The sequence below is a fragment of the Columba livia genome, chromosome W (assembly GCF_036013475.1).
Source record: "Columba livia isolate bColLiv1 breed racing homer chromosome W, bColLiv1.pat.W.v2, whole genome shotgun sequence".
In the NCBI taxonomy this organism is placed as follows: Eukaryota; Metazoa; Chordata; class Aves; order Columbiformes; family Columbidae; genus Columba; species Columba livia.
This window is the reverse complement of record NC_088641.1, coordinates 22,788,929-22,811,232: the sequence shown is the minus strand read 5'-3', so window position 1 is coordinate 22,811,232 and position 22,304 is coordinate 22,788,929. Positions and strand designations below refer to the sequence as shown.

The 22,304-nt window shown below is 40.9% G+C and overlaps 1 protein-coding gene across 2 annotated transcripts in view; it reads right to left on the bottom strand.

Moving 5' to 3' along the window:
- LOC135577191 (regulator of G-protein signaling 7-binding protein-like) overlaps nt 1-22,304 on the bottom strand; it is a 62,170-nt gene that overhangs the window by 5,096 nt on the left and 34,770 nt on the right. For both annotated transcript variants that reach the window (XM_065045045.1, XM_065045046.1), the window contains 2 exons: nt 14,735-14,865; nt 3,362-3,506 (listed from right to left, as the gene is read on the bottom strand). In XM_065045045.1, coding sequence (XP_064901117.1) covers nt 3,362-3,506; nt 14,735-14,865 — 276 coding nt within the window. The remainder of the gene's footprint in view (nt 1-3,361; nt 3,507-14,734; nt 14,866-22,304) is intronic.

The following is a 22,304-nucleotide window of genomic DNA, read 5'->3' as shown; positions in this document are numbered from 1 at the left end:
TGGAAGAAGCAATCTCTGAATGCAATCCAGCTATCTTGGGCCCCTTTTCTTTTAAGCAGTCTTGCCCATGGGATTTCCCCCAGCAATTGCTTGAAAAGGCCAAAGTTAGCCCTGCTAAAGTCCAGGGTTGCAATTCTACTTGCTATTCTGTTCCTGCCACACAAGATGCTGAACGCCACCATCTCGTGGTCACTGCAACCCAGGCAGCCCTCAACCTTTACTGCTTCGACCAGACCCTCCTTGTTAGTGAGGATGAGATCCAGCAGTGCACCTCTCCTAGTCGGCTCCTCCACCATCTTCATGAGGAAGTTATCATCAATGCACTGGAGGAACCTCCTGGACTATGGCTGGCTGGCTGAATGGTCCTTCCAGCAAACATCAGGGAAGTTAAAATCCCCCACAACAACCAGGGCCTGTGACTGTGAGGCCACTCTCAACTGCCCATAGAAGGCCTCATCAACTTCCTCAGCCTGATCTGGTGGCCTGTAACAGACACCCACAACAGTGTCACCCCTGCCAGCCTGCCCCTTGATCCTGACCCATACACTCTCAACTCGCTCGTCATCCACTCCTGGGCAGAATTTAGTACATTGTAGTTGCTCTCTCACATAGAGAGCAACTCCACCACCACGCCTGGCTGGCCTGTCTTTCCTGAAAAGGGCATAGCCTTCCATGACCACATTCCAGTCATGTGAACTGTCCCACCATGTTTCCGTAATTGCCACCAGATCATAATCTCCCGACCGAACACAGGATTCTAACTCCTCCTGCTTATTCCTCATGCTGCGCGCATTGGTGTACAGGCATTTCAGGGAGCGAGCAGAGCACACCAATTTCTCCCTAGGGGCATAGGAGGCCACCCGGTCCTCATCAGTTTTAGCACGCTGCCCCACCTGGACAAGCCCAGCTACAACCCCATCCCCCTTCGAGCCTAGTTTAAAGCTCTCCAAATGAGCCCTGCTAATTCCTGCCCCAGCATCCTTTTGCCCCTGCGAGATAAACCTTTCCCGCTTGACACTGTCCGGACTGGTGACTTATAAAACCAGCCATTATCAAAAAATCCAAAGCCCTGCCTGTAGCACCAGTCTTGGAGCCAATCATTTAGACACTGAACTTTCCTATTGCATCCCACATCGTTACTTGAAGATGGAAGGAGTGAAGAGAAGATCACTTGAGCCCCTGAGTCTTTCACCATCCTTCCCAAGACCTTGAAATCGTTCTTCATTCCCCTCAGACTACGGGAAGCAGCTTCCTCCCCATCTGTCTAGCTTTATTTGCTGAAATAATGGAGCAATAAACCAAACTAAATAATACAAAAATCTATTAGTCAAACATTTGGTTCAAATACATGTATCAGAAGATGCAAATCCAAATAAAGGGCACTAGATTTAATAAGGGAGTACTTTTAAGCCAGTCTGATTTTAATTAGTAGCATTCAGTCCAAATTTACGATCTATTCTGGCCCTTGAGTGTTAAATGAGTTGGTGGGTACGATGTCATCCTAGTGGCAAAATGCACAATATGCCTTAAAATTAGCACAAGTCGTTACTAATGTTAACTTAATACCCTGTCCTGGTTTTATTAAAAACAAGACCAGTTCTCTTTTAGTGATTTTTCTTTCAGCTAAGTTATTCTAGGTGCCTGTACTTTTCTGAGTTTTAGCCTGCATATTTTTCCTTGGATCCTGTACTCGGTGCTGATAAGAAGACCAACAGAATGCTGAAGAAGATCATGTTTAGATTTATTACTATGGTAGCCAAGAAAGACTGATAAGATTTCCCACGTTCTCTTGTGAGAGGGGTGTGTTTGAGGAGAGGTGGATGGAACAGGTGACTAAAACTGACCAACTGAGGATCAGTTAAGTATTCCATCCCATAATTGTCATACCCCCTATATAAGAGGGTGATCACAAGGGTCAAGCTCTCTTCGACCATGGCCAGCATCCAGAGAGGACCTTGTCTGTCTGCCTGAGATTCTCCAGGCCTCAGGCCCTGTAATCCCTGCAACCAGTTTCTGGTTTGCTGTGAAGTCCTGCCCATGACTTCCGAGGCCCTGTGCTGCACCTGCTGGAGCCACGCCAGCTCTGCCCATGCAGCTCCGCTGCTAGAGTGACACCAGCTCCACATTGAGCACAAGATTGGTTTTGTATATTTTGTATATATTCTCTATTTATTAGTAGCATTAGTAAAAGCCTTTAAAACCTTCCAACTTGAAGTCTCTCCTCCTTATCTTTCCTATCATCTTTCCGATCTAAAGGAAGGGGGTGGTGGGAGGTGAGGGGGTAACAGGGAGCTTCTGCCACGGTTTATTGCTGCCTTGCTTTAAACCATTACATACCCCTTTATCAGCATTTTGTAGTTTGTGCCATGAATGTGTTTCATTGTTTATAAGGAAATTATAATACACATAGTTAAGCCATGTCACAAAAGCTCCCCATGCATTAAGTGTAAATTTTAGAAAATATGATAACAAAATATCATCTCATAAAGCAAGTTACATACGTATATATTTTGAGAGGCCATAAGTTGCAAAAAGATTCCTGTTTTACAAATAGATGGCAGGCCATCAATTTTGTGTGCAGGCTTGTAATGTCTGAAAGCTTTCAGGACATAAACCCAATATATTCTTGCCTGATTCATCTACATATAAAATAGTTCTTAGAAATGAAGGAGCATGACTTTCTGATTGCTCAGTTTTATTCTCTGAGTTACTCTCTCAGTAGAACAGAACTTTATTTTATATAAATAAACATGGTAACCATTAAAATCTCAGCAGCAATTTAATATACGACATCATCAAAACAGGTATTTTTTGAAAAAAAAAATGTTGGGCATCATCAGGATTATTCCCTACTAAAGAGTCTCAGTTTTGTCTTTCAACTGCATAGTTAAGAGAGTAAGAGAAGTCTGCTTTGACATAACTGTAGATGATATTCCCCTCCCCTCCTAAGGGTTCCACATTCATAACTATGGGTGGGCAGAAACAACTGACATAAACTAGATTCTGTGCTTTCAATTTACGAATGCAGAATTTCAGGCCAGCAGATTTCAGGTACAAACTAATAACTATTTAAGATGAGACAAAAGCTGCCTCTTTTAGAAAACCTGGCCTGATAGCACTATAATTTCCTAGCCTTTGTTTTTGACAATTATCTTCTGGTAATTAGTCAAATTAAGGATGTCACTTCTCTGCCCTTCTTCTAGGAGTTGATCTCAGATATGTTAAATGTAACAGAAATGTTAACAGGCTATTTAATTTACTAACATCTTTTATAGTAGCAATATTGGCTGCCTAATTGGAAAAGACGAAATAAACCCTAGACAGAAATTGGTTTTATTTAAGATTGAAGTTCTATACCTACCTTTCTGTGTTTTTAATATCTGTAGAAACCTGCCATGAATGCTGTTGAATATCTGTTGGTGATGATGTGTCTTCTAAAATAGGTACTTCGGAACTCCCCTCCACTTTAGTATCTAGGATCTTAGGTGGGGCACAAGGCTCTTTTCCTTTAAAATATATAAAAAAACCCATGTATCCCCATTATTTATTAATTAAAATGTGTGCTTAGATTATATAATTGATGTTTTGTGCTTGATCTTGTACTAAGAACTGTTCAGAAAGAGAGCAGACCACACCAATCTGCTAATCATACTGCTGCTATATGTTACTTCTACCAAACGAAACTAAGAGAAATCCCATGAAGGCATGTGAGGGACTTAGAATTTTACTTAGTATTATGAAGAGTTTCAGTTAAACTCCAGTGACTCACATGTGACAGAAAATAAGAGCCAGAGGACAAAACAGAACAAAATAAATAGGGAACTAGAACATACATTCTGAAAGTAACTTTGGCATTAAAGAACATTGCAACTCATGTCTCCTAGTATTACTGCAATACTAAGAGAAAACAAAAAACAAAAATGTGCAGTTTGTACTTGATGATTTTAAAAGCAATACATAACTGCCACCATTCACAGCCCAATACGCATTTAATTCTGAATTTCCATGCTTACACTTGCATAATTCATGCTTACTATATGAAAATGAAATACAGTGTTGGGATTGAGTGAGGACTTCATGACAGATCTGCTGGGGCTTTTGTCAGGGAGAGAATGTGATAAATGTCATAAACCATGACAATGGAACATGAGAGTTAAGTATTGGTGGGACTTTTTTTATCCTTGCAAACCTCCTGTGGATCATCTGATGGTATTCCTTTTCTGTAGTGGCAAGTACAGCATGGGACAAATTCTTTTTGTGAGCATTGTATAAATCAGAATTTACAAATCAGAGTGCATCACAGATGTTATTGAGAAATTAAAGTTTTTCCCCCGCTTAGTTCTCACACAAAATGGAGTAAACCATTCTCAGAAAGAAACAAATAAAACCTTCTAAAAACAGACAAAACAACGTCAATGTTTAAACTAGTGGTATGAGGATTTGAGTAGGAAATGTTTTTTCATCTTAGAATTTTTGCAATTTGATAAATTTTCACATCAGGACAAACCTGACTACTTCCTGTAAGGTTTGACAAAGAACAGTAAGAATAAGAACTGCTAATAGAGTAGTGGTTATTTAGCCCATTTTTCTGAGAACAGAAGCAATGAGACTGTAATGTTCTTTTTGTTAGCACAAAAGCAAGCTCATGCAGATTTAGCAGAATGAATGGCATAGATTTCTTTTCAACTTAAAAGAGCTCTTTACCAGAAATTCTGTTGCATTGTGAACAATTCGTGAAGCCTTCCTCCAATTTCAGAGCCTCTGCTCAATCACTTGAAAACAGTTAAAGAGTCAGCTAATAATAAAGGCTTTGCTTGAATAATGTATATGACTCAGGCTTAACATTTCTACTACATGGCTGTGGGAAACTACAGCAGGTCTGTGGAATCCTTGACAGAGAGTATGGGAATAGAGATCAGCCTTGAAGATATTCTGCCTTTACATTCTGCCTTTACAACAGAATTGTGTGCAATAAATACAACATATGACACTGAACAATTAGGATAAAAGAAAGATGAATGCCCAAGTAAATATTAACATGTGTGTTAGTTAGCCAGGACTCTTGGGAGTGTGGAAAGGAGGAGTAATAAAGTATATGATCAGGTAACCAAAGATTTAATAGATACAAAAAAGGTTGAATTAAGGCTACTTGGCCATGTTTCATTCTGTTCTTTGCAAACTTTCTGGATGTTGAACTTTGCAATCATACTGTTTTTTCAGCACTGGGATTTTTTGGTCTATGTATCTTAGAAACAAATTTATTAGAGAGCACTTATCTTGGTTTACTTACTGCATAACACAGCTGGAAATATTTATGGCTTTTGACCCCACTGTGACTGTTACATCTGTCTGACTTTTCTAGACGAGGTTGTATGACAGTGGTAAGTTAATCTGAAGTACTGTAAATATGCAAGAAATTTCCGTACAAGAAGCTTGATATATACTATACAGTGTATGTAGGAATGTTTGTTCAATAGAACAAAAAGATAAGGAGAGATGAGAAGATCAGTGCTGCAAAAACCAGTGAAAATACCAGAGCTCAGCCCTTCAAACTTCAATGTGGTGTTTCATAAAAGAGCATCTGTTTCCCAATAGGGAGCATTGGCCGAAGTCCTCTTGGGAAAAGAGCATCATTAGCTCACTGCCTTAGCTTTATCAGTTCTATAGTTTGTTTGAATATGTCTGGTCAAGATACCAGTACTCACACTATTATTTATTAGCTGCAGGTTGGTGAGAACAGCCTGCATGTTATTCTACTTGAATCTCTGCTGGTTCCAAAGAAAGAACATAAATTGGTGAAATCTCATGGGAGATTTAAAAACCCAACAAACCACTTATCCAACAGGCAAGAGGACTAGAAAAAGGAAAATATTACATCCAAAAGAAAAATATTACCTTCACAGATGAACTGAGACACAGCAAGAAATTACATGCAGGGAACAACAGCAGATGTTCACATTTAAGAATTAAGCAAAGTTAATACATACTGGAAAAGTTCACTGTTTCTAAGGTAGTACTCTTCATAGACAAGGAAAACATATTTTTTTTTTAATATCGTCACATGGTAAAAAACAGGTGAAAAAGTAAGAAAGCTATATACTAGCAACAGCACAATATATTTTATAATAGTGAAATTACTGGCTCTTTCATTCATAGAGATAAATTTATGCACTTTGTCTACACCACAGTGCCATTCTCTGTAAGTAGAGAAATTGAAGAAATGTATGGGTTCATTCTGCTCCTTGGAAAATAGAATGCTCTGACACATATAGAATCATAGAACAAATCAGGTGGTAATCTCTTTCTTATAGGCCCCTTTTAAGTACCGAAAGGGCACAATAAGGTCTCCCTGGAGCCTTCTCTTCTCCAGGCTGAACAACTCCAACTGTCTCAGCCTTTCCTTATAGGATCCCTCTGATCATTTTCATGGCCTTCCTCTGGACCCTCTCCAACAGGTCCATGTCTTTCCTGTCCTGAGGGTTCCAGAGCTGGATGCAGTATTCCAGGTGGGGACTCACCAGATCAGAGTAGAGGAGCAGAATCACCTCCCTCAACCTCTGGGCCACACTTCTTTAGATGCAGCCCAAGATACGAGTGGCCTTCTGGGCTGCAAGTGCACATTGCTGGCTCATGTCCAATTTTTCATCCACCATCAAATGATGATTCATTTTAGCAGCTACTGGTATCTTGGTATACGATGGCTCTATTAATTCTGTCTCTTCATATTTTATATATTTCTTTTCAGCTTGAGAAAATCACTGTGAAGCTCAATTGAGCATTTATAAACCTCTTATTCTTATTTTCACAATAAAAAGTATCACCGTCTGTAGATGTATCCTATAGCTAGATGTGAAAAATACATTATGGATCTTTCAGCATGACAGAAAATACATAAGGCAGATTTTTAACCATAAGATGCTCTTAATATTTATCTGTCTTTTGCTATAAGCTGGAATTTCTGGATAAATAACAACAGGGATAGTAAGGGATCACTTTAGCACTAAAACCCTGTCATATTGCTCCACCAAACACTTGCCTGCACATATCTTAGCCAACAAATACCTTAGTATGGTCATTATGCTTAAAGTAATCAGCTTCTTCTGACTTAGCTGTTTCTTTCTGAGACTGAAAATTTTCACACTAATACAGTTATCAGTGTGATCAGAACTGCTCTTCTTATTTTAAAGAACTCTTCAAGTTATACGAGTTACTCCTTTTCCTTGTTTTGGCTGGGATAGATTTAAATTTATTCATAGTAGCTGGTATGGGCTATGTTTTGAATTTGTGTTGAAAACAGTGTTGATAACATAAGGATGTTTTTGTTATTGCTGAGAAGTGCTTACACAGCCTTTTCTGCTTCTCACATCACCCCACCAGTGAGTAGGCTGGGGGTGCACAAGAAATTGGGAGGGGACACAACTGGGAAAGTTGACCCCAAGTGACCAAAGGGATATTCCATATGACATCATGCTCAGCATACAAAGCTGGGGGAAGAAGAAGGAAGAGTGGGATGTTTGGAGTTAACAGCATTTGTCTTCCCAAGTAACCGTTATGCATGATGGAGCCCTGTTTTCCTGGAGATGGCTGAACACCTGCCTGCCCATTGGAAGTAGAGAATGAATTATTTGTTTTCCTTTGCTTGTGTGCATGGCTTTTGCTTTACCTACTAAACTGGTTTTATCTGAATCCATGAGTTTTCTCACATTTACTGTTTCTCACCCCCATCCCACTGGGGGAAGTGACTGAGTAGCTGTGTTGTGCTTAGTTGCTGGCTGGGATTAAACCACGACAGTCCTTTTGTTCATCAGTAGCTTATTACATGTGGGCCAACCATTAAAAACAGGAAAACATACATACGGTGTGTGAAGGATGGTTGGGAACCAGGATTTCTACAATACAACTATGTTAGGTTCAGCCGAAAGGCAGTGTGCCTAAAGCAGCTGAAATATCGACATCAAAGTGCTGGAAACACAGCACCAGAGTCAGCTCCATCAGAGATCAACTTACACAATTTCTAGAAGCCCACCTGAGAAATTATACTTTACAGTCATCCAAAATATTTGAGAGACTTGCACATTAGTATGAAATGTGAGGTGAACTTCCTTACTACTGTAAGTCATCTGTGTGTTCTCACACTTTCTTTGTCAGAGTAGGAGCAAATGCAGTGTCCATAGTATACTCTGAGACATCAGAGCACTTGAATTTGTGTTTAGTGGCGAGGGCAGTGATTTGATTAGACAGCCCCCAAAATGGCTCATTCGGGATATGCAGGTAATTTTTGGAAGCTGTCCTGGTTTTGTTTAAAACAAGACAAGTTCTCTAATAGCGAATTTTTCCTTCAACTAAGTTCTTCTAAGTAATTGCAATTTGCTGAATTTGGCTGCATGTTTTTCAGATGCTGTTCGCTTCAGAGCTGATAAGAGTAGCAATGATACAGGGAACTGACAATTAACTAATTAACACTTAAAAAACTAACACTTGACACTTAAAGAACTAACCCTACCCCACATCACTAAAGACACTTAGAGAGCTAACCCTTTAACCCACATCACTATTGCCTAGCCTTGCTTTACTCTGTGTAACTTACTGTACGAAAAACAGGACTTCACTGACGCCTTGCAAAAATGATAATCCTTGGGTGCATCCTTGGTGCATCCATGGGTGAACTAGATTACAGAAACATGGGCACAGGACAGGAGATACGCTAGTTTTAACCAACTCAGCAGTCTGAGACCTAACCAACTCATCACAGTGGACCAAAGGTGACCGTGTACAGAGAAAGAGGACCCGGGTTCACGATCACTGTGCAGCTGCAACCAGGAAGAGCCAGAGGTGGAGACTATGGAAATGGTCTCCCGGAACTCATTGTAATAAGAACCGCCTTCTCAGGGACAGGTTATGAATATGTATAGGTGTTCCTAAAACTTTCATGAATATGTAACACTTTACTGCATTTAACCAAGCTCACAGGCACTGTAATTTTACACATGTATTAGGTCAAATGATTCCCCGTGTGTCCGGCATCATAAATAAATACATAGCTTCTTTATAACCTCAAGGGTTGTAAGGTCATTCCGTGCCTCATTTTGGCGAGCCAGCCAGGAGGGTGTTCTGCTTGCCTTTTTGAACAATTGGGAAGGGATGTCTTAGACGCGCCCCGAAGATTTTTTTTGGAAAGATCTCCAGTCCCCGTTGTTCATTGCAGGAGCAGACAAAAGACCTCCGGCCACGATAGCGGATAAGGTATGTTGAAATAAATTTAATTTAAATGCATTTAATTGAATTTGGCGGCGAGCCAGTAAGGCGTGGAGAGACGTCTCACACGTGGCCACAGTTCCGCAGTGGGAAGAGGTGCCTGGGAAATGGGGGGAGTTGCTGTCTGTTTGGGGTACAGCCACTAGCGATCTTGGGGGTAGATTGAGCAACTCTGCAATTACTGCGTCTCGATTCCGAGAGCCAGGATTGACTTTTGCTAATGACTAATTTAGCAAGAGTGAAGGGTAATGCAGAAATCATTTTTTTCAGCTGCTGAAAAAGGTAATGGTGAAAAAGGAATAACTATTCTATAACTGCGTGTTATCTTTTGTAAGTGCCCGGGCATTCTATGCATTCCATTCTAAACCGTAAAGTAACTTGTAAATCGTAAGACCAAACAGCCGTGTCTGTGTGAGCGGTGTGAGTGTGTGCTACTTACAGTAATTGCTGTTTATGGTGGTACGCTTTAGCATGTGATCTGTATAAAGCAGAATATTAGCTTAAAACACCTTGATTTAAGTCACGTGACGTATGAGTTAAAATTACAGTGCGCACGATGTAAGAAAGTATATGCAGATATGTTTTTCACTCTCTGAAATCAGGGACATAATAACAAAATGGGAACTGGTTCCGTTAAAATACTAAAATACCATCTTGCTCTTCTTAGGATGCATCCTTACACATTAGAGTAACTTAGTGGGGAAACCTGATAAAAGAAAGTTTGAAACGATATTGTATTCTCTTGTGGTTTGAATGTGGGGCTATATCAATTAGTGGCAATTAAATGTTGTTCTGCAGAACTTGGAAAATAGTACTTTAAGATAATTTGCTTTTATTGTTATCTAATAATTTTGGGAACAGGAAATGACTTAAGTTGCTAAACTCTGATCCGTATTGAATTTATGTGCTAGTCGGAGATATGGAAAAAGAACAAACTAAATGTTATGATGGATGTGAGATTGGGAGATTGTATTTAAAAGTGGTCTGTAAGTGGCTAGAATATGAACTGACTTGGATCTAGGAAAATAGAAATAATGGACTTATGTTTAATACGTCGTTTTCTGACTTCTGCAATAGTTAAACGGGACTGGGGAACGTAACTATCCCTGAGCTAATTGGAATTGCATATGAAGTGTATTATGACTGGAATTAAATGGAAAAACAAGAAAGCAAAATATCACAGGCCTGTGTTGTAACATAAATCACAAGCCTGTGCCAAGCTGTAAGATAAACTTAACGTCCCCCGTCTCCATGGCCTTGCCTGTGTCTAAACTGCAGCAAGGAGAGAAAGAAAAAATGGCTTCGAATGGCTTCGAGACTGGTGCCACAGGCAGGGCTTCGGATTTTTTGATAATGGCTGGATTTATAGGACACCAGTCCACACAGTGATGCGTGGGAACGGTTTATCCCACAGGGGCAAAAGGATGCTGGGTCAGGAATTAGCAGGGCTCATTTGGAGAGCTTTAAACTAGACTTGAAGGGGGATGGGGTTCTAGGTGGGCTTGCATCAGTGGGGCAGCACTCTAGAACTGATGGGGACTGGGAGGCCTCTCATCCCCCTAGGGTGGAATCAGTATGCTCAGCTCGCTCCCTGAAATGCTTGTACACCAATGCACGCAGCATGGGGAATAAGCAGGAGGAGCTAGAAACCTGTGTTCGGGCAGGAGATTATGATCTGGTGGCAATTACAGAGACATGGTGGGACAGCTCACATGACTGGAACGTGGTCATGGATGGCTATGTCCTCTTCAGGAAAGACAGGCCAGCCAGGCGAGGTGGTGGAGTTGCTCTTTATGTGAGAGAACGACTACAATGTATTGAGTATTGTCTGGGCACAGATGAGGAGCAAGTTGAGAGTGTATGGATGAGAATTAAGGGGCAGGGTGGCAGGGGAGACACTGTTGTGGGTGTCTATTACAGACCACCAGATCAAGGTCAGGAAGCTGATGAGGCCTTCTACAGGCAGCTGAGAGCAGCCTCACAATGACAGGCCCTGGTTGTGGTAGGGGATTTTAACTTCCCTGATGTCTGCTGGAAGGACTACTCAGCCAGCAAGCCACTGTCCAGGAGGTTCCTCTAGTGCACTGAAGATAACTTTCTTATGCAAATGGTGGAGGAGCCGACTAGAAGAGGAGCACTGCTGGACCTCATCCTCACTAACAAGGAGGGTCTGGTTGAAGCGGTAAAGGTTGAGGGCTGCCTTGGTTGCAGCGACCATGAAATGGTGGAGTTCAGGATCTTGTGTGGCAGGAACAGAGTAGCGAGCAGAATTGCAACCCTGGACTTCAGCAGGGCCAACTTAGGCCTTTTCAAGCAATTGCTAGGGGAAATCCCATGGGCAAGGCTGCTTGAAGGTAAAGGGGCCCAAGATAGTTGGTTAGTGTTCAGGGACTGTTTCTACCGGGCACAAGATCAGAGCATCCCAACACGTAGGAAGTCAAGGAAGGGAGCCAGGAGACCTGCATGGTTAAACAGGGAACTCCTGGGTAAGCTCAGGTGGAAGAGGACAGTTTACAGATCATGGAAGGAGGGGCTGTGCACTTGGGAAGAATATAAGGCTGTTGTCAGGGGATGTAGGGAGGCAACTAGGAAAGCTAAGGCCTCCTTAGAATTACACCTGGCGAGAGGGGTCAAGGACAAAAGAAAGAGCTTTTTCAAATACGTGGCAGATAAAACTAACACCAGAGGCAATGTAGGCCCACTGATGAATGAGGTGGGTGCCCTGGTGACAGAAGATAAAGAGAAGGCAGAGTTACTGAATGCCTTCTTTGTCTCTGCCAGAGGGTGTCCTGAGGAGCCCCGTACCCCTGAGGCCCCATATGAAGTCAGGATGGTGCAAGAATTTGCCTTGGTTAATGAGGACTGGGTTAAGGAACAATTAGGCAATCTGGACATCCACAAATCCATGGGTCCAGATGGGATGCACCCGCGGGTGCTGAGGGAGCTGGCTGACGTCATTGCTGGACCACTCTCCATCGTCTTTGCCAAGTCTTGGGAGACGGGAGAGGTGCCTGAGGACTGGAGGAAAGCTAACGTCACCCCAGTCCTCAAAAAGGGTAAGAAGGAAGACCGGTTAGCCTCTCCTCCATCCCTGGGAAAGTAATGGAACAACTTATCCTTGGTGCCATCTCAGGGAGATGGAGACATTCAAAACCTGCCTGGACACGTTCCTGTGTAGCCTCATCTAGGTGTTCCTGCTCCAGCAGGGTTATGTCCACCTTGATATGTTTTGGTCCTTCTGGACCTTCTGGGTAACCTTTTGGTCCCTTTGGTCCTTTTGGTCCTTCTGGGTGACCGGCCCGGACGGCACTTACTACCTCAGCAAGGAGAAACCCAAAAGAGAAAACAAATGCTACAGCTGCAGTAAGCAGGGTCATCACGCCAAAGAATGCAAGCTCCCGTCGCAGCCCAGAAGATGCCATTTCTGCCAGAGCACCAGCCATGTGGTTGTCAGCTGCCCCAAAAGAACTCAACAGCACAGTAGACAAACACCAGGAGCCTGACTTTTGCATTAACATTAAAAATCTGTTTAAGGATAAAGATGGGTTTTCTCAGGTAGAAGTAGCCTTCTTACCTGTGGCCAGATAAAACATAGATAAAGAATCATCACATTAGTAAAAGACTTTACTAACCTCTTAGAAAAGGGGGGAATGATACAGGGAATTGACAAATTAACTTATTGTACGAAAAACAGGACTTCACTGACGCCTTGCAAAATGATAATCCTTGGGTGCATCCTTGGTGCATCCTTGGGTGAACTAGATTACAGAAACTTGGGCACAGGACAGGAGATACACCAGTTTTAACCAACTCAGCAGTCTGAGACCTAACCAACTCATCACACTGGACCAAAGGTGACTGTGTACAGAGAAAGAGGACCCGGGTTCACGATCACTGCGCAGCTGCAACCAGGAGGAGCCAGAGGTGGAGACTATGGAAATGGTCTCCCGGAACTCATTGTAATAAGAACCGCCTTCTCAGGGACAGGTTATGAATTTGTATAGGTGTTCCTAAAACTTTCATGAATATGTAACACTTTACTGCATTTAACCAAGCTCACAGCTACTATAATTTTAAACACGTATTAGGTCAAATGATTCCCCGTCTGTCTGGCATCGTAAATAAATACATACCTTCTTTATAACCTCAAGGGTTGTAAGGTCATTCCGTGCCTCAGCAATGGTATGCAGAAGAGGCCCAGGTTTAGACTTATTGCTATGGTAGCCAAGGTTGCTGATAAATTTTGCACAACCCATAAGTGAGAGGGGTGTATTTGCAAGGAGGGGCAGACAGAACAGTTGACTAAAATTGACCAACTGAGTATTCTATTCCATACACATCATACACCCTTTAGAAATGGGAGATCATGAAGGTCTCGCTCTCTTTGACCATGGCTGACATCTGAAGAGGACCCTGCTTGTTGTGCCTGCGATCTGAGGTCTGGTTCCAGACTCTGCATCCCTGAATCCAGTTCTGGTTTACTGCAGAGTCCAGCCCAGGACTTCCAGGTACCTGCCCTGCAGCCACTGGAGCAACGACAGCTCCACCGCTGGCAAATCTGCTCTACTCCAGGAAATTCAAGACTGGTTTTGTATATTTTGTATTATTTTATCTGTTTATTAGTAGCATTAGTAAAGCATTTTTAACTTTTTCCAACTTGCAAGTCTCTCTCCCTTTTCCTCCTATTACCTTTCCTTAGTGGGGAAGGCGGAGGGTTAACAGAGAACATCTGCCACAGTTTATTGTCGCCCTGCAGTAAATGGTGACAGAAGCATACATTCAAAATAATGGAACAAAACAAACTCTCATGCTGCAAAGGGAATGGAAAAAAAGAACACTTTAGTTTGAGTCACAGTTATTTAACAATGGTGTATCAAACAGAAGATAGGGACTTTTAAAGGGATTTTAAATTTTTAGGCAACCTGTGTTATAGGTCAAGCTCTTTGTTACCTTCTATTTTAATTATTGTCCTACCAACATCCTCTGAATACTGAGCATGACTGGAATTACAGTCTGGTTAGATAGATTCTCATATCAAGTAAAACATGGACAAAAGGCACCCTGTCTGTAACTCCTGTAAGCTCATAACAAAGCAAACACATTAGTGTTGAAACCTGACCTAAAACAAAACAGCATGATATGCATAAACTGAAATTTTTCAAAACCCTTCATTTTGCAGCAGTTACTCTAATAAAATGACTAAGATAGCTTGCTCACTGGTCTGACTAATGACAGCTAAAACATTTGGTTTGGAACCACTTATAAAAAATATTTCAGCATTCTAAACTACAAGGACAGAAGTGATATATGTCTAATGTGATACACTTCTGCAAGAATGATGATAATGAAATAGAAATACAATTTTTTTTCAGTAGCTGAAGTTCATTTTATAGTTTGGTGCTTTGTCTTTCATGAATACCCTCTAAAAGACTGATCCTTTTTTTTAAATCAATATCTGTATATTTGTGCAATTCAATACCTTTCCAATGAAACTGCAGTGATCCTAGCAGACATATGGACTTAAGCATTTCTGTTGTGTACATTTCTAAGCAACACTGCAACTGGATGTATAATCTACAGATTTCAGGATGAATTTCACCATCTTCTGGGCTGCAATAAAAGAGAAAAAAATTTAGTTAGGAATGGGACTTAGAGGACCTGAGAGTCATCAAATCCACTTCCCTACTGCTTCAAGCAATCTAATCAGAAACGCTAATCACACTAATCAGAAACAAGTCAGTCAGTTGTAGTCTTTTGGTTCTATAGTTTCTGCCTGAATTTCCTTTTCCCCCCATGTTTAAACTATTAGTCATGTGATACTGCACTATGAGGAGAATGGAAGGTTCAATAATTTTTTTCAGAAAAGTAATAACTATGAAAATAAAAACTTAAATAAAGAGTAATCCTACACCTCAAATTAATTGCTTAGGACACTAAGAAAATAATGTACCCAGAACCAGGAACCAGTTCTCATGCCTGGCTGTAAAACTGGACATAAAATCTCACTTTTGTAGGCTGAGAATGCTGCACAGGACTAAACAGAATCACAGAATGTTAGGGATTGGAAGGGACCTCATCAAAAGATCATCTAGTCCAATCCCCCTGCCGGAGCAGGAACACCTAGATGAGGTTACACAGGAAGGCGTCCAGCCAGGTCTTGAATGTCTGCAGAGTAGGAGACTCCACAACCTCCCTGGGAAGCCTGTTGCAGTGTTCTGTTACCCTTACTGAGAAGAAGTTTCTTCTCAAATTTAAGTGGAACCTTTTGTGTTCCAGTTTGAACCCATTACCCCTTGTCCTACCGTTGGTTGTCACCGAGAAGAGCCTGGCTCCATCCTCGTGACACTCACCCTTTGTATATTTGTAAACATTAATGAGGTCACCCCTCAGTCTCCTCCAAGATAAAGAGCCCCAGCTCCCTCAGCCTTTCCTCATAAGGGAGGTGCTCCACTCCCTTAATCATCTTTGTTGCTGTGAGTGCTAAAGAAGTGATTTACCCAGCTGTGAGAGTTGGTCCGAAGATGGAGCAGTATTTGCCTGAACATCGCCATCAAGAACTTAAGAGAACTGAAGCTGAGACCGAAAGAAGAGATGGACAATGACTTGGAGAGAGGCCCGAGGAGAAGCATTGTGTTTCACTGTTTCTCCAATACGGGGTGGCTCCTGCTAACAATGGCTGTTGTATGGACTTTGCCTGCTTCTCCAGCCAAACCAGCCCCCGCCTCCTGAAAGCTATTGTTATGAGGGTCTCTTCAACCCAGAAACAATAGCTGCCGTCCAGAAGAATGTGTTCTCACCTGCTGCCTCAGTTACATGTATCCCTCACCTGTTCCCTCAAACAATGGCCAACAAAAAGGAGCATGCCCAGAAGCTTGCCAAGGGTCCTGAGGTCACCCAACAGACCAGAGAAAGACCCCTGAATGCTGGACACGTAAGCGTTGGCAAAAGAAAGCATGAATCTTTTGAGCCTGCGCAGTGCAAGCCTGGGCTGCGAAAACAATGGGAACAAGGGGGGGGGTGAAGAAGCATAAAAGGTGACTCCAGAATGGACACCATCGAAGATCTTCCCACCAGAGGATCCCAAACCACGATGGAGGACCGGCCGCACTCCACGGGACCCATAGACCAGAGGGACGCTTCTGGAACTAGACTGGTGATAAACACAACCTAATTTCTCATCTTTACCTTTACTTTTCCCCGTTTCTTTCCCCTATTCTTTTTCTTACTCTCTCTCTATCACGTGCCACTTTACGGGCAAATTAATAAAGTAACACTGCTTGATTGAATCATAACCCCTTGGCATTTTAGTCGCCTTAATTTTGCGCTCTGAGATCAAGGTAAAAGAACCATCACGAGTCCATCGCCGAATGGACCGTGACACCAGCCCTACCTGAGAATTAGGTTTTCAATGGCCCTTCCAAATGTAATTTCAATAGGCAGTAAGCGGCAAGACTGAAGAGTTCGGTTTTCAGACATTTTATGTCCAGACATTCTTGCCATTGGTTTGCTACATAATGATGTCAAATGATAAGGCAACCCCCAAAACTAGGTTTTATAACAACTAGAGAAACTTGCTTTTCTAAATAACCTGAACCTAATGGCATTTCTGAACACTATTGCTGACAAACAAACAAACAATTCAGCATGCTTTCAATTTTCTAGCCTATGAATAATATAAATGAAGCTTTCACAATAACAGGTTGCTAGCATTCTTTACAGTGACTAAATTTCCTGTGGTTAAACTTCAAATGACCCTCCTGTATATGAAATAAAATAAGACTTGTGGATTTCCTCACAGGCACCTAAGCAACTTACCTGATAATTTATTCGCAGCAACACTAGATTGGGCTGCTATGCTCAAATAATTTCTTAGCACCAATACAGACTAAACACCATAAGACCTACAGCAGACGATATCTATTTAAACTAGTAAAATAGGTTCCTTCTGATACAAGGTAAGAGGTCATCATTTATGCCTAGATCCAGGGTCCAGTCAAAATATTAAGTCCAGCTCTTTTGTCAATAAAAATGCTTAAACACTGTATTTTAAGGAAAATCCTATCAGTTTGTGCTAATGCAATTTTACTGAAATTCAATTCAGATGAGTACTGCATACACCTGTTAATTCTTGTATTTGAGATTCACCATTATTTCTAACAAAGGAGACCGTAGCTGCATAGAAAGCATGTACCTTCTGCCACCGTTTTCAGTAACACCAAGGAAGAATATGCTCAGTCATATCTTGGGGTAAGAAAACAGACAGGGCTAGTATAAGATAGACCTTCGTTTATTTCTGTATATGTGGCTCAGTGGGCAGGAAAAGGGAGCATTATCAAAGGAATATTTGATGCAAGGACTTGCCATAATCTGTCTCCAATGAGGGAGAAACTGTGTGGTTTTCCAAATTCCCCAAGGGTTCCGGTCCCTCCAAGTGACCTCCGAAAACAAATGAGATCATGAAGGCTTCACAGAATTGGCCAGGACCTTTCTAAAAGGAAAGAACAACTTTGGCACTACCACAGCATACCAAGGAAGACTACTGATGTTTGTATGCACCAATTAAAAGTGGTAAGCTGTACAATCAAGAATACTTAAACAAGCAAAAAATGCAGCCAAAAAGGAAAAAAAGAGACAGTTGGATAAGACTGAAGATTGAAAAGAAATCATGATGGACTTAGTCAGAAGGGACAAAGGAAGACTGATCCCACCTGCCAATCCATTATAAAGTAGAACTCATCGAAAAGGCAGGAAATGACTGGAGTACAAATGGCAATTGCTGTGTTCTGTGTTACTTCAGGAACAATACCATACACACGATAATAAACCTGCCCATCCTAGGAGCTTTATTCCTTTTAGCTAGACTATTATATATTCATTTATCTTAAGCCACAAATAGTTTCCCTGTTAAAGTGAAGTCTGCATTTGTTGAAAAATTATACCATACATGATATGGTCTTTCCTGCATCTTAGTGTAAATATGGAATAAAGCTATGGTGGCAGAACAAAAAGGGTTCCCTCCCCAATACCTTAAAGATGTCTTTCCAGGTGCTTGCTATATTTCTTCCTATTCTCAGATTCCAATTTTGAAAACATTTGATAGCCTTAAGTCCCTGAATATTTTTCCTGAGAAATTAGCTACCTGACAGAATTTCTTTGTTTATTCAATCAAATCGTTAACTCCATATGAAAACACATATTTGCTAGAAATTGATCAAATCTCACATTCTTTTCAGATGATATGAACATAAGTATTTTTAGTGACCACATAAGCAGCAGTATAACAGAATAAAGAACCCTAATTCTGAAACACTGAAAATTATGCTTACAAGACAGACAGTGATACAACACACATACATGCACACAAAATTACTTTGGGATAAACTAAATATGAATTTTTTAAAACTGTACCTAATTGCAGACTCCTCAAATACTTAGAGGTTCTACTTTGTATATTGCAATATTTTATACTTTTTTTATCTTGCATTAAGCATCTAGTACTTTTTATCTTGCTTTAATCCATAGTATCTAGTACTGATTTAACAAGAGTTAAATCTTAACATTATCTGCAGTTGTTTGCTGTTTCTTTCATTTTTAACCAATTTATTTGTTATATGAATTACAGCTGTTACATTTGTGATCACTTAGCTGGTTAGAAGTTGACTGTTCTCTCTGCATAAACAATAATAATAAATTAATAGCATTTATTTTCAAATTGGGAAATAACAAGAAGGGTTCTAAATGTAAACATATTGGTATTAACCAAAGAAGATAAAACACATATAGCTCAGTTTTAAATTTAATTTGTTTTAATATAAATCAGGAGAAGTTCTTCAGAAGTAGACTGTTATTTCGAAATCTTACCAGCATATTCAAGACCAGCATCTAGTCCTTCATTTTGCATGTACTGCTCCTAATGATTGAGTGCACCTCTAGTAAGTTTGCAGATGACACCAAATTGGGTGGGGGTGTTGATCTGCCGAAGGGTAGGAAGGCCATACAGAGAAATCTGGACCAGCTGGATCGTTGGGCTGAGGCCAATTGTATGTGGCTTAACAAGGCCAAGTGCCCGGTCCTGCACTTGAGTCATAACAACCCCAGGCAATGCTAGAGGCATGGGGAAGAGTAGCTGGAAAGATGCCTGGCAGAAAGGGATCTGGGTGTGTTGATTGACATCAGGCTGAACATGAGCCAGCAGTGTGCCCAGGTAGCCAAAAAGACTAACAACATCCTGGCTTGTATCAGGAATAGTGTGGTCAGCAGGACTAGAGAAGTGACTGTGCCACTGTACTCAGTGCTGGTGAGGCCCCACCTTGAATACTGTGTTCAGTTTTGGGCCCCTCATCATAAGAAAGACATTGAGGTCCTAGAGAGAGTGCAGAGGACGGCGATGAAGCTGGTGAGGGGCCTGGAGCACAAGTCTGATGAGGAGCAGTTGAGGGAGCTGGGGCTGTTTAGCCTTGAGAAAAGGAGGCTGAGGGGAGACCTTATTGCTGTCCACAACTACCTGAAAGGAGGTTGTAGCATGGAGGGTGTTGGTCTCTTCTCCCAAGTAGCAAGTGATAGGACAAGAGGAAATGGCCTCAAGTTGTGCCAGGGGAGGTTTAGATTGGATATTAGGAAAAAATTCTTCACAGAAAGGGTTGACAGGCATTGGAACAGGCTGCCCAGGGAAGTGGTGGAGTCACCATCCGTGGAGGTGTTTAAAAGGCATCTAGACAAGGTTCTTAGCGACATGGTTGAGGTAGGTTGTGTTTGGACTCAATGATCCTGAGGGTCTCTTCCAGACAAAATAATTCTGTGATTCTCTGATCCCATGGCCACTTTGCAACAGTATTGTAACTTTCTGAACTTTGAGTCATATACATGCTTTTATTTCTCTGATAACTATATTTAAGAACCATGTCATACATATTTAGGTAATATGTGGCCTCTTGGAGGCTTTTACCATCCTGATTTGTCCTACTTTTTATCTTACAGATGAGATTTTTTTATACCCCTTAGTGTCACATATTCTTACATGTGCATTGAATGCTGTTCCCCAGTTCAGCACCATGAAATTACTGCAGTAGATGGGAATACAGCTTTTTTTTTTTTTCCCTGTTGTCTGCATCACTTACTGTTGCAGCTCTTGTTTCCCTATGAGCACACATAAGAGTAATTTCCTTTGAGCTAACCTTACCAATAAAGGGATTACAAAAAGATTTAGGAGTGTAGAATTCCATTTACTTTCCATATATAGCACCCAGCTCCAAAATTTAGCTCTTCAAAATCATTGCTCATTTCATGTAACATCTAAGTCCTTGAGCCCCACCAATATATACACAAGCACATTCAGTTTCTGCTTGAGTTTTCTAGATATGGAAACTTACATCATGAGAACATAATTTCCTTGTAGCAGATTTAGATAAAACTGGATTATTGTTGTTGTATTTTTCTTTGCATTGTTTCAAATGTCAGAAATCCTTGGATTTTTTAGGACTCAATCATTATGGGAACTTTATTTACAATGTTAAATGTATTTCTTTATTTCTGTCACTGGCAAAAAGATTGAGGGTCTGCACACAGGTCTAAGAAAACAATATGTTCCTCATACAGCGATTTCATTTCTAAGAAGTAAAAATGGTGAAAATCTTTATTTAAAGTTTTTGGTCTTACTGACAGAATTTTTAATTGTGCAGACTAAGAAAGCAGCAATTATATACAAGAAAATTGCATCATAAGCCAATTTAAATTTACCAGTGGCAATTTGACTAAGTGTCAACCACTTTATTCTATAAATATGACAGCCTGGGTGAGCCTACTTTAAGCTCTCTCTGCTAAACAAGCTGGTGGCATGACAATGGTTTTTACTACTCACAGATCACTGGATGAGCCCAATTTAAGTTTCACATTGAACATTTAGCTTAAGTAGGTGCATATTAAATATAATGAATTATCTAGAAGTATAAAGTTATATGATTTTTAATAAATTCTCTGCTTCATGTTACTTAGTAAGCTGGATTTGCTGAAATCTTAAGCTGCAAAGTTCTGCTCATATTTACCAAAAGCAACTACAAATTACACTGAACACTTGCAAGATAATGTCTAGTTTGCACTTTGCTGGGAAGAACGGAATTGACTGGGGAAAAAATAACAACTTCAAGGCCAACACGAAGACATTACAGACATCTGCAAAATGGGGCCTGTTTTGTACTTTGCTGAGAAGAAAAGGATTTATTCAGACAAAACAGCACCTTCAAGGCTGTGGACTATAAACAATATCTACAGCTAAACAAAACAAAGGCACATATGAGATCAGTGAAAAAGATCCAATGAGAAGCAAGAAGATCCCAAACTGAAATATTCCTATTGGACTGAATCATGGTATGAATGGTCTGTAAATATATAAAAGTCTGTGGTTTTCTGTACTCAGGTTGGAACTCTGGGCAGGTACCCAACTTGAGCCAGCCCTCCTGCTATTCTACTCAATTTTTATTTATTTTTTTTTAATTTCTGATAATTTTGTTTCCTGAAATTCTGCTCTGCAAACGGTTATCAAGCCTTGCCTGAAAGTTTGCCTCTGGAGTTCTAAAATATAGACTCCAGAGTGAACTGTTATCATAGAGCAAAGAATCCTGAAAGTTTGCACTGCAAATGGGTATCAGGGTCCTGGAGAGAAGACACCTGAAATTTTGCTCTGCTAACGAGTATCAGGCTCCTGGAGAGAAGGTAAGCAGTGTTCAGCTTGGCATATTTCCTCCGTGCAGTAAATAATAGAGTGAACCTGCTACTGAACTCTTTTAAGTTGCACTTTTCTTTGAGAAATCTAAACATTGTTCTGCAGTAAGCAGAATCCTAAATCACTCCCCCACGACAGCTTCCCACCACCTGAATTAGTAATTATTCTAAGTGGCAATAAATTAGGTTAGTCTTCGCCAAGTCAAGCCTGTTTTGCCCACAACAGTAGTTGGTAACCAATATCCCTGTTTTTATCTTGAATCACAAGCTTTCTCATTCCTGTTCTTCCTATTTTCTCCCCATATCATGCTGAGGGGAAAGTGAACAAGCAG